Source organism: Sus scrofa, chromosome 1, assembly GCF_054392235.1.
Source record: "Sus scrofa isolate SSC_HxYL_T2T_F1_AM1 chromosome 1, Sscrofa_HxYL_maternal_Yorkshire_Landrace_v2.0, whole genome shotgun sequence".
NCBI lineage: Eukaryota > Metazoa > Chordata > Mammalia > Artiodactyla > Suidae > Sus > Sus scrofa.
Genome location: NC_139383.1, coordinates 46580158 through 46593877, shown reverse-complemented (window position 1 = coordinate 46593877; position 13720 = coordinate 46580158). Strand labels below are relative to the sequence as shown.

At 32.4% G+C, this 13720-nt stretch overlaps 1 protein-coding gene across 1 annotated transcript in view; it reads left to right on the top strand.

The window, feature by feature from the left end:
* The window catches only part of EYS (EGF-like photoreceptor maintenance factor), a 1392725-nt gene that overhangs the window by 107219 nt on the left and 1271786 nt on the right, over positions 1 to 13720 (top strand). Inside the window, exons 5-6 of the mRNA XM_084958241.1 lie at positions 9394 to 9524; positions 10593 to 10720. Coding sequence (XP_084814367.1) covers positions 9394 to 9524; positions 10593 to 10720 — 259 coding nt within the window. The remainder of the gene's footprint in view (positions 1 to 9393; positions 9525 to 10592; positions 10721 to 13720) is intronic.

The following is a 13720-nucleotide window of genomic DNA, read 5'->3' as shown; positions in this document are numbered from 1 at the left end:
TCTTGATCCTGGGATGACCATATTGTCCATCATTTTGACCCTTCTTGTTCAAAAATAATTCCAGATTATAAGTCTATCTGCTGGGAATGGAACTGCTAGTAAGAAGAAATAGACTCTCTCAAAGCATTGCTTTTAGGGAGATATCGAATTTAGACAAGTCCCTCAGCAATCTTTTTATCTTGTCATCATGTCAACATGTAAATTTGTATTAGGAAAATCATTTAAATTTCCTTTCTTCAAATAAATCTATAGTAAACTTCTACATTAAACTGCTTTGTTGTTGTTTAACACATTTTGAGGCATAATTTACCTATAAAATTATATTAGTTTCAGGATTACAACGTGATGCAATGCATGTATATATTGTGAAATGATCACCACAGAAAGCCTAGTAAAATAATTTTCTGTTTATTTGCAGTAATTCTCACTAAATTTGTGATTGGTATCTTTTCCATCCTAAATTTAATGGAATTATAGCTATTCAAAGTCTATATAGTTTGAAAATAGTGAATTGCTTAGACTTTGGGGGGGGATAGTAGCTACAGAGACCTAACCATACACTTAGCAGTGTTTCTAAAAGAAAAATATGTTTGGTGTATGAAGAGGAAGGAATATGAGAAAAAATAAATTGTCCTCCATTGTATCATTCTCTTATCAGATAAACATTAAGAAAACCTAGACTCAGAGTTGAAGTTTTTACTGATTCAAGTTAATTAATTCCCTTATGGTATGCATAGTAATTACTTTGTATAAAAATGGCATGTAAGCAAAAACACCTGCAACAATCCTGATAATAGAGGAAGTTCAATATTAGTTTTTATTTATTGTTCCCATGAAGGGAATTATCCAAAGTTAAAAACGAATGTAATGCCTAGGATATATCCGAGTCTGATCCATAGTCTAGTGTATTTTTCAAGTACACAAAAAGTACAACAAATAATTCCAAAAATATATGAAAGAAATATGAACTAGTATAACAGCTAATTTATAAATAAACTTGAATGACAATTGTCCTTTCAACCATAACAGTGAAAGCTAGAAGATTGTGGGATAACATTATCAGTGTACTGACCTAATTTAGAATTGGTTACATAGATAATCGATCTTTCAAAAAAAGTGAATGGGGAGGAGTGATTATCAGAAAAATGAAAGATCATACTACCTCTAAATAAGGACTTCCAAAATATATACTCAGGAAGGAAGAAAATGATCCCAGAATAAATATATAAGATACAGGAAAGAAGATTTTTTTGCTGTATCTTAAAACATACATTGGATAAAATATTTACTCTGTAAGATAGATCATTTAGCAAGGGGAGTGAATATAATCTTATTATACAACAATCATTGTTATTCTATACACTGTTAATGGGCTGTTAGAACACATCATTTAAAAAGAAATATTTTACAGTGTGAATAAAAATATGTGCTAAATATAAGACAAATCTAACATGAGATAGTCAAGGATGTCTACATTTTAAAGCATTTCAATGTGTCTAAATTTATTAAGAGCAATAGCACCTTCATGCACAAGAAGACTGTCTCAATTATGTCAATTAATTTTCAGTTTGATCTAAAATTTCTCAGTACAATTTGAATCAATATCCCAAGGGAGTTTAGCAAAAAATTTGATAAGATGATTACAAACTTTGAATGGTCAGCCAGAGGAGTCTGATGCTCCCCAACAAGAAATGGACTGACACGACCTAACAGATGTTGTAGACCAGCTATGAAGGAAGAAGCAGGACCTGGGTTATCCCCAGATCAATTAGAGGGGAAAAAGGAAGTCAAATTTAAAAAAACAGAGCAGGAGATGTGACTCCCCATGCAGAATAATTTTTTAAACCCACCCAAACAAAAACACATTGCACATGTACACACAAATGATATGAACATTCAAACTATTAAACCTGAAAATGTTTATATATTTGACTACATTAAGAACTTCTAATAATTAAAACATCATAAAATTTAAAGTCACAATCAATCAAATTTTCAATTCATAAAAAGAATAAAAGATTAGTACTTAGGTTATATATTAAATCATATAAATTAGTAAGAAAAGACTTGTAACTTATTAACCAGTTGACACCCTTAAAATGGAATTCTTACGTTACAATACATAATCTAAATCTCTTGCTTATGCTTATAAAAAATAAGCATTATAATAGAAGTACAGTGAAAAAAAGATAATTCAATTAATTAGTAGTATGTTCTTTGTTCCCACAATTAACTCTCATAAAGCCAGCTTTCATGGAGTCAGAGAGAAACAAAGCAGGACAATTTAAAAAGTGGAGACAACAAAAGCAAAAATACGCAGGTGGACTACACTCACTAAAGCGCTTCTGCACAGGGAAGGAAATCATGTAAAAAATGGAAAAGGCAAGCTATGGAATGAGAGAGACTATCTGCAAACTCTCTATCTGATAAAGACTTAAAATATATATAAGAAACGTATTTCATAACAAAAGAAAAATAATAATAACAATACAATTAAAAATGAGCAAACACCTGAACAGACATTTCTCCAAAGAGGACGAATGACCAATATGTAAATGACAAAGCATAAATTGTTCAACATCAGTGCTCATCATGGGAATGAAAATCAAAACCACAATTAAGATATCACTTCACATGTGTTAGGATGGCTATCATACACTTGTATGAACACGTATTAAACTTTCCTTTTGTGTACAATCACACACCACCCTTCATGTTACCCATTTTTATTTACTGCCACTCTGACAAGTATGTACTAACATATTATTTTGGTTTAATTTTTATTTCTACGTTTACTAATAGTAATGAAAGCTTTGAACTTTTATTGGGCTTTTGATATTTTTTGTGAAGAACCTATTTAAGTTCTTTGTCCATTTTTTATTGAGTTTTTTATGTATATATAATTTTACTTGCTTTGTTATTTTTTTATTGTTGTTACTAGAAAATTTCAGATTTCATGGGACATTTTCTCTCTTTCAATAGGACTGTTCAGGAATATAATGAATCCAATTTTACAATTTTGACAGACTTTAAAGATTCAGACTCAATGTCTTTTAGGATAGTTGTTGAATTATTTTTTATGTTATGAATGACTTCAGCCATTCTATATTCATCTGTGTAAATTTTGTTATATGTTTTGCAGTTTTCAGTTTTTCCTAGCACAAAATTGTTAAATACTTTATTATGCTTTATTCTTTTTAACTCTTTTTTTGAAATACTCTTTCCACTTGTGTGATTTCATTCCTCTGTTTTTCAGATTCACTGAGAAACATTTTCACTGAGAAACATTTAAGTTTGTCTGGTATTTGGATATTGAGGTGCTTTCAGCTAGAGATTAAGCAGATCTCTGTTCAAATCTTTAAGGTTTAGATTAAACATGAAAATGAAATTAGATTTATAGAGGAGGCTTTACTCTCCTACCCAATTAGAGATAAACAGATTGTGACCTTGAGGTGGATACGTTTAGTATTAATGGCAGATCTTTCCTTTCTTTTTGTTAATATCAGTTTGTTGTTGCTCAAACGTATCTTTCTAATTGGAAATGTAATTTCTCCACTAGAAAACCTTGCATGTATTAAACGAAAACTTTGGCTGATGGAAAATAAGTACTTAGTCTTATTCAACCCAGCCTAAAATTCCACCCTGGGCTATGTGACCTAAGTGGCATTTTCAATACACCCCTAGTCTGACTGGAGTCCACCACACCCTCCCCATACCAACACAGGGTTCTAGAAACCGCCTTGATTTCTGCCTCTTGTTACTTTTAAGTTGAAAATGGCATGAAGATTTAGTTTAGGGCCCATATCTCTTTGCTTCTTTGTGACTTTTTTGTTGTTGTTCTTTGCATGAATTAACATGTCTTTGGGTATGTGTCTAATGCAGTCTCACATTTTGTGCTTCTTGCAGTTTCTGATGAATGACATAGGAATGGGTATTTTTTTTGAACCATTTACCCTATGTTTTTTACCTCATCTGTAACACACATCTTAGTCAATTCAGCCTGTTCTCACAAAAAAAATACATGGACCAGGTGGCTTATAAACAATAGGAACTTATTTCTCACAATTCTGGAGCCTAGAAGTCCAAGATCAGAGTGTGGACATGGTCAGGTTCTGGGAAAGACCCTTTTTTAGGTTACAGGCTTCTGACTAATGATATCCTTATTTGGTAGAGGGCAGGAAGAGGAAGAAAATGCTCTCAGGACTTTTATCAGTCACTAATCCCGCTCATGAGGACTCCAATCTCCTGAGGTCATCTATCCTAATTACCTTCCAAAGCCCCTACCCCTAAAATCATCACATTAAGGTGTGGTTTCAAGATATGAATTTAGGGGGTATTCAAAATTCAGCCTTTAATAATGGGTATGACAGTGTCTACTTCATAACTTTGCTAGATTAATACTTATGAAGAGCTTTAAAGAGCAGTTTGTTTTATCAAAAAAAAATAAAAGCAAAACAATACAGTCATTCTCATTCATTTACATAGAGTCTTCCATAGGCGCTTCCATGATGCAATAGCCGAGTTGATTCAGGCAAGAGACCCTACACCCTCAAATTCTAAAATAATCATTATCTGGCTTTTTAGAGAAAAATAATGCAGCTGTTTGCTCAAAATGAAAATATTCAGCTTCTTAAAATAGGTTGGAGGCTCAATCCTGGGCTTTTGAGTAGAAAAGCATAGTAGTGAGAGACACACATTAGGAACTCAACAAAGTTAATGTGTTTATTAAAATTTCACATCACACATGGTTGAAACTGAATTAATAACATGAAAATAAGAGTACTTAAGTGGTGTTTTCTAAGGCATGCATAAAATTAATAACAAATGTTTTTTTCATTTATCTGAAATACCTAAATATCAATCTTATACTTGATTGACTTTTAACATGGATGAATTTAAAATATTTTCAATAAATTTTGAAGCGATTCTTCATCTTGACAGTCTTAAAACTGCAATCAAACATAAGTCAACAAGTTGGCTGTCTTTTTTCAATTTTCTTGTGTTTGCTGTTGATTTTACTTGTCTGGTGCATGAGTAGAGCTCCTAGCAACTATTTCTCTTCCCATAGGAATGAAAGGCAAATTACTCTCCTATTTGGTGATGTCTTTGTGTTGCTTATCCATAGAGTATAATAGCTTCAACCTTACATGAAAGTAGACTACAATGAATTTATGTGAATAAAATGCTCAACTAACTGCTGTTCATTATTTTACAAAGAATTGCTTTAGAAATTTTTGACACATTATTAGAGAATTGACCAAAAGAGCTTACTTAAAATCATAATAAAACTTTGCAGTCTAAAATGATCTGCCATTTATTGTGATTTTTATGGATATATGAACCTTATTATAATAGCAGAGTTAGGTTGCTTTATAGAAGTCCCATTATGGTTGCCATTAAAGTAAAATATACTCAGATGATTTAAGCATAAATCTGCTTAATATCTTAGTTTAAATTATTTGGTTATGCATGATATATGTGCATTGCTGTATGTATCTGTTAATAAGTCTAAAATGAAAAGATGTATCACCCACTTTTGTATTTACTGTCCAGTAAATTGATTTTACATTGAACAGGTTTTTTTTTTTTTTAAGTGTTCCATAGTTTGATATAAAGGAGCTTATTTTCACATGGGGCCTCATATATTCTAGGCCATACCAATCCATGCCCATAAATAGTCACACTTCATTTTTATTCTTAATATTGGTCCCCAGTAAATTAAAGTATAGTTGATTTACAATGTTGTGCCAATTTCTACTGTAAAGCAAGGTGGTCCAGTTACATATATATATTCCTTTTCTTATATTATCTCACATCATGATAGTTCTAAAATGTGTATCCATATCTAAGACTTCTTGGTACTATCATTGCAACTTTATGAGAATTTTTTCAAACTAAATGCTAAAAAAATGTACATTTCCCTATACACTATTTTACCCTGTGGATTACCTTGCAAACTGGCACAGAAAATATCTACAGAGCTATATTTATGCATTGTGAGAACTTTTTGTTTGTATGAGAAGCCAAAGAAATATTTTATTAATTTTTGTGTCTTTATATATACATATGTGTATACATCTTTTTTTGTCTTTTTGCCTTTTCTTGGGCCGCTCCCATGGCATATGGAGGTTCCCAGGCTAGGGGTTGACTCGGAGCTGTAGCCGCTGGCCTACGCCAGAGCCACAGTAATGCAGGATCCGAGCTGCATCTGCAGACTACACCACAGCTCACAGCAACACCAGATCCTTAACCCACTGAGCAAGGCCAGGGATCGAACCTGCAACCTCATGGTTCCTAGTCGGATACATTAACCACTGCACCATGACGGGAACTCCTTGTGTCTTTTTATATTTTTACAAATGATATTGTATCCTACAGTGTGGATATTGGACTAATGCTAACAGTCAAGTGATAATAGGACAGATCTAATGTGTTGTGGGTCTGTGTTGCAGTGAATTATAATAGGATTAGGTGGAATACACACTTTTTTATTATTATGTGTCATTAATTAACCAACTGTATGACATGTTGCAAGTGTCTTAACCTTAACAAAATTAGTTTTCTACTTAAAAGAAAATTCAGCTATGAAACTGGATAATAATGGCCTTTTATTAATCCTAGGTTTATCTTAAGAATTTTACCAAATAGTATGGCTATAACTACTATGGAAATGTCAAGCATTAGGTACATATAAGGAAGGATCATTCAAGCAATTTCTTAATATGATGCTAATTAACATTTTGTCTCAAATATAATTCAGAGTCATTTCCAATAATTATTTCATATGCAATATGTTAATATATCACAACACTGAGAAATGCGTATTCATTCTTCTTCCTTGATGAAAATAATTATTCAGGTATTAATATCCTGAAATTAGTGGTTGAGTTATTGTAATAATGCCAGTGATGTGGTTACTCAACATTTTATACTGCCTTTATGCCTTTATATTTCAGAATTTTGTATGCAATCCCAACCTCAAATCAATTAAAAACATTTTCTAAGTCTTTTTTTTTTTTGGCTTGTATACTGTTGCTAAGTAAATTAATTCTTTGCATTTAAATGTTGCTTAATGCCCTTGTTACCATAATGCTATATGAGTTTTATATAAAGATTTTTTTCCAATGAATATGCTGTATACTTTTTGGTCTTGGGGGACTGAATGACAAGTGATTGGTTAACAAGGTGTACAACTTAAAGTACAAATATATATATTTTAATTTTTTGTACATGGGAGGCCAGGTATGTCATTTCTAGCAGGAGGACAAATATTTCCCCATTCAGCTCTCCCCAGCATGTATGCATTGCCACTAGGAGGTGCTTGACAGCAACATGGGGAACAGAATCAAACATCTCTCAATTCTGCTATGAAATATGTGATGATCCTGGTCATATGAAAGCTGCAATGGAGCTTCTAGACTTAGGCTACAGTATCACAACTTTATTTGTTCTATTCACATGATTTTAGAGTGAGGACTACAGGAAGACAAGTGACTTTTCTAGGGCACAAATTTTAAGGAAGCATTCACTCCCACGTTGTATCCAGCACAAAGCATACGCAGGCTCAACTTGCTATGGATAGATAACACATAACAAATGAGCATGATCACAAAACCAATCTCAATAAATATGAAGGAATTAAAATAATATGATACATGCTCTCGGATCCTAACAGAATTAAATGAGAAATTCAAAGCAGAAAATTTTTGAGAAATCTTCAAATATTTAGAAAATTAATTAATTAATTAATTAAACAATCAAATTAAGAAATTACAGTGGAGTATACACATACACAGCCTATCAAAATTTATGAAATGTAGATAAAACAATGCTTACAAGGAAGTTTATCATTCTAAATTCCTTCATTAAAAAAAGATAAAGATCTAAATCAATATTCTAAGCTTCTAACTTACATTACTAGAAAAAGAAGAGCAAACACACAAAAGAAAGCAAATTGGAAGACATGGCAAAACTGATAAGAAAAATTGATAAGAAAAATTAAAACTGATAAGAAAAATTGAAACAAAACATTATTTTTTTAGGAAAACAAAAGTGACATATCTTTTCTTAGACTGACTAAGAAATAAACAAGGGAAGACACAAGTTAAAACTAGAATTTAAAGTGGGGATATAAATAATAACAATTCAAAATTGAAATGATTATAGATAATACCATGGACATGATTATGATAAGAAATTAGATTACTTAATTCTAGAAAGACAAAAATCACTAAAATTGTCTTAAGAAGAAATAGAAAATTGGTACAGATCTTACAAATATTTACTCATAATCCTTATGAAGTTTTTAAAAAATAGAAGAGGAGACTTTTGAACATGTTTTGTGAGGCTAGAATTATTCTCATACTAGGCAAAAAAATAACAATAAAATCACAAATGAGTATTTTGAAAATCCTCAACAAAATATGAACACAACAAATCCAGAAACATAAAAATGTAGGATTTTTTCAAAGAACCCAAATGGCCATCGACAGACGATTAGATTAGGAAGATGTGGAATACTACTCAGCCAAAAAAAGAACCAAATAATGCTATTTGCAGCAACATGGATGGAACTAGAGACTCTCACCCTGAGTGAAGTAAGTCAGAAAGAGAAAGACAAATACCATATAATATCACTTCTATCTGGAATCTAATATACAGTACAAATGAACCTTTCCACAGAAAAGAAAACCATAGACTTGAAGAATAGACTTGTGGTTGGCTAGGGGGAGGGGGAGGGAGTGGGATGGATTGGGAGTTTGGGGTTAACGGATGCAAACTATTGCTTTTGGAATGGGTTAAAAATGAGATCCTGCTGTGTAGCACTGAAAACTATGTCTAGATACTTACAATGGAGCATGACAATGGGAGAAGAAATTCTGTATACATGTTATGTGTAACTGGGTCCCCATGCTGTACAGTGGAAAAAAAAATTGTGTTTGGGGGAATAACGATAAAAAAATAAATAAATAAAATAAAATAAAATAAATTCCTTAAAAAAATCCTTATAATCTTTATTCTAAACAAAAGAAGCTAATCAGAAAAGACAATGTAGTGTACCATTCCATTTATATGAGATGCCCAGAAAAAGTAAATCTAGAGACAAAAAAATTAATGGTTGCCTGGGGCTGGAAATGGGGACAAAGACTGACCATAAAAGAGCTCTTTTCTGGTAATGAAAATGTGCTAAAATGGGATAGTGCTGATAATTCAATAGTTCTATATATTTGCAAAAATTATTGGATTATAGATGGGCAATGGGTAAATTCTATGATATGTAAATTATGTCATGATAAATGTGTTGAAGATTTCATGAATATCAGAGATGTTTTCTATACTAAATTTTGCTACATGTCTATGTTCATATTTCCTTTGTGTGTGTCATCTTTTAAGGTTCACTCTGTGAGGAATCATTGGAATGTTGTTGCCTAGAAGGGTTTTTCAGTCAAAACTATGAGACAGATGTCAATGTGTGTTCACCAAATCCATGTCAGAATGGTACTGACTGCATTGATATTCCAAAGGTAAGTCCGAGTCTAATGTACAAGAGAGTGGCTTTAAAATATATACATATTTTACAGTTACTCAATTACTTGAAAAGTACAAATAAAATTCCAATTAACATATTATAATTTTTAAACTCAGGAACGTCAGAAAATCTACATAACTTGATCATTTTCACTTTTTTTCCCATTTTAAAGAGAAATCTCATTTTCAAAAATACTCTATTTCATTTTTTGTTATTCTGATAGACTTTTCCCTTATGAACAATGCTATTTTGCAAACTTTCCACTTGTACTTAAAAAATACTTCCTTTATGTTTGATTGTTTATATAATTAACTTTTTAATTATATATACATATATATATATATATATATATGTATGTTTTGGAGTCTTTTTAAGGTCACACCCATGACATATAGAGGTTCCCAGGTTAGGGGTTGAATCAGAGCTGTAGCCGCTGGCCTACACCACACCTCACAACAACACTGGATCCTCGACCCACTGAGTGAGGCCAGGGATTGAACCCATGTCCTCATGGATACTAGTCAGATTCATTTCTGCTGAGCCATGATGGGAAATCCCTAATTTAATACTTAAATAAGCAAGACTAGGAAATAATTTAATAGTTCCCACAAATGATTATCTTACATACTTGTCCAGTGTCTGATGCTAGCTCTCAACCATATCCTCAGCAGGAACTCTCAGCCAGAACCCTAAAGACAACTTCTCTATGGGGCATGGGCTTCCTCACAGCCTGTTGGCTGTGTCCCAAGCATCCCCAGATACTTAGATACTGCATGGCCTTATAAACATAACCTTGAAAGTCACACAGCATCCTTTCTCCAGAGTCAAAAGCTTGCTTGCATTCGAGGCGTCCCAACTCTCAACTAGTGGAGTGCTGAAATAAGGCAGTAGGAAGAGTGTGTGACATGGGAAATGACACTGGGACATTTTGGAAAACAGAGGTTTCTTCACTGTCGCACTGAGAACTTGTACTACACACTTACAAAAATATTTCCATTTTCCCCATGTGAGAATCTTGAGATACATACAATTTTTGTAACAAATTCTCTTTAATCTTTTCTAGGATATCATGTGCATGTGTTTACCTATATTTACAGACAAGCTTTGTAAGCATCTTCAAACACCACATGAGGCATTTCCTTGCAAGACTAAGGCCACAGATATGAAGTATGAGGAAAATTATCACTGCAGGTATAATTAACTAGTTTTCTATTTTTAAACAATAATATATGAATTTTAAAGCCTGTGAACAAAAATAAAACAATGTTGTTTTAAGCTTAAAATTTGAAATGGCTTATAATATTTTATGTCCAGTTAAAGTAGAAATATCTGAATGTGAGAGTTCGAATTGTGGCGCAGTGGAAATGAATCCGACTAGGAACAATGAGGTTGCAGGTTCGATCCCTGGCCTCTCTCAGTGGGTTAAGGATCCAGCATTGCCATGAGCTATGGTGTAGTTTGCAGATGTGGCCCAGATTTTGCATTACTGTGGCTGTGGCATAGGCTGGCAGTTGTAGCTCCAATTCGACCCCTAGCCTTGTGCATGTGGTTCCATGTGCATGTGCCTCAGGTGCGGCCCTAAAAAGCAAAAATAAAATCTGAATGTGTTTTTTATGGGATGATTAATTGTTGTGGTATTGGTTTTAAATAAATGCTGTACAGTGGGAAAATAAAAAAAAAAAATAAGTACTTGAGAAATTCTCAATCATAATTTGGTCATACAGTTATAAAGTATATGGTTTGCCTTATAATGGAGATTTTTAGGATAACAATAATATTTGAAGGTCTAGAAAGAAGAGATAATGTAAGTACCATAGTGTCACTTCTAATGTACAAATACATTATTATTATATTATATTTGAAAGTATAAATTAACTATCTCTCTGGTTCACAAACCTCAGCTGATAGTTTTCCTTTAAGATCTTTAGGCAAACTTTTGGGAAACAGTGCTTTCTTTACTTAAGTAAAAACTTGCTAAATATTACCCATTTATAAATGACAGAAGTGACCTAGTTATCTGGGCCTAAAATTTTAGACCATTGTAAATAGTTTTATAGATATGTTTTCACACCATTGATAAGTACAATTTGTACTCTTCACACTTGCTCAACTTTTATCTGGCTGCTTAAAGTAAGTTCTGTTGGGCATTACTGAAGGGCATAAACAACCTCAAAAAATTTAGAATATTCATAAAAGCAGAAAATTAAAAGCTTTGGTATAGGTGAGACTTAAAACACACTGAAAAAAAACTTTCATGCACATCACAGAGTCATGTATAGTACAGATATAGTTGATAGCATTTTTATCAATTTCAAAGGAATCTAAATCCAAGATTAAAAGTTGACATTTTCAAAAAAGATTGAAGAGAAAATACATCATTATATCAAGATCTTAGAAGATCCAACATATCCAGTCAAATTTGTGTATGCATTCAATCTTATATTAACTTACCAAAAAATCCAACTATTATCCTTATAAAAATATTGACTTTTAATTTATAATTTCTAGTTATTATCTGATAGTGTTAATTATGAATCTACTTTAGAAAAGTAGTCAACTTTTGAAAATATGGATAGTAGTATATAAACAGAGGTAAATATGCATTTATGTGTATTTATTTTATTTTTTATCACGTATGGTGCTTTTATTGGCTCTGATTATTACCATTAGTCTGGCTATCTAGAAGGTTTTGTTTTAACATTAACCATAGGGTTTTTTTTCTTAATTTTATTGTCAAAGGAAAAACTAGATAATTAGAGGCATTGCTGTCTTCCCTCAATTTATTATTACATTATTAATTAGCAGACTGTTTAAATGATGGATTTTGATCTTGAATCATTCGTAAATCACGTTTTTATATGAGATAAGTGTTATAGAAATTCAGGTTAGGTTTTCCTACCATGGGTGAACTATGTCAAATAAGTAGTTGTAACAACTCTGAAACAAACTTACTCATGAAATTAATATGAGCCATTAAATATGTTCTAATTTTGAGATTACCCACGTACTTTAAGAATTTTCAAGTCTTGAACCTACTTAATTAAAAATATCATTGTCTCCTTTGCTTAAATTAGTTTACTGAAGAGTAGAGGGTGAAATATAAAGAAAGTGACAGGAGAGAAAAAAAATGCTTCAACAGACTAGAAATAACACATTCTCATTTGAATGATGAGTGAAAACCAAAGCCTCAGAAATCAATAAAAATGTGGTGAAAATTTGGAAGACAAAACAGGATTTTCAGCCCCCAGATTCTCACAGCCCCCAAAATCACCAACTGATAATTTAAAAATTTGCTGACTCTGACTTGGATGAAGTAGTAATGATATCAGCAAGATAAATAAATAAAGCATGAAGTTGAAGCAATGACAAAAATGTAGTCTTTAAAGACTATTTTTCTTTTCTCAAAGGAGATTAAGAGAATCACTGAAAATAACAAGAAAAATAAAAGCCTTTTGACTTAAATGCCTTTAGCTAAAAATTTATCTGTGCATTATTATCTTAGAAGGTATGTGTTTTGGGAACAGTGATTCTCATAGGAACTGTACCAGAATTTAGTTGCATTAGAATCCCCCGAAGGCCTGTTTAAAACACAACTGGTTGCCCTCTCCCCCTAGAGTTTCCAATTCAGTAGGTCTTAGGTGGGGACTGCAATGTGTATTTCTACCGAAATCTCCAGAGATGCTGAGCTGAGCTCAAACAGCTTCCATGTAGAAAATCCTCCTGCACATTTCCCCAAAATATATCCACACACCTCAACCCTTTTCTATCCTGAATCTGGGGAGAAAATATGTGGAGTCGGTGAAGGAATAAAATGAAGAGACAAGAGAGAAAGGTGATGATGATATATGTTTATTTACATGAACATATAGACTGGGTCTAAATCCCTGTGATTAAATGAGAGAGGAAACGAAACTGCCACCTTGAGAAAGAGAGTAAAGTACAAATCATTAAGAATTTATTTGGCATGTAGTGACCACAAACAACACAGTATTAGAAAGGAGTTACTTTTTACCTATACCAATAAAATAGGATTAGGTGGGGCATAAGTGGAATCTGGTGGAAAAGGAAAAGGGATAATTGATATCTTGGAGTCATTGGACTAATGGATCACAATTTCGATGAGGCTCTGAAGCTATTGCGGAATGTTTTGGTTGAAAGTGCTAATAATTTGAAAATAAGGTGGAATTTATG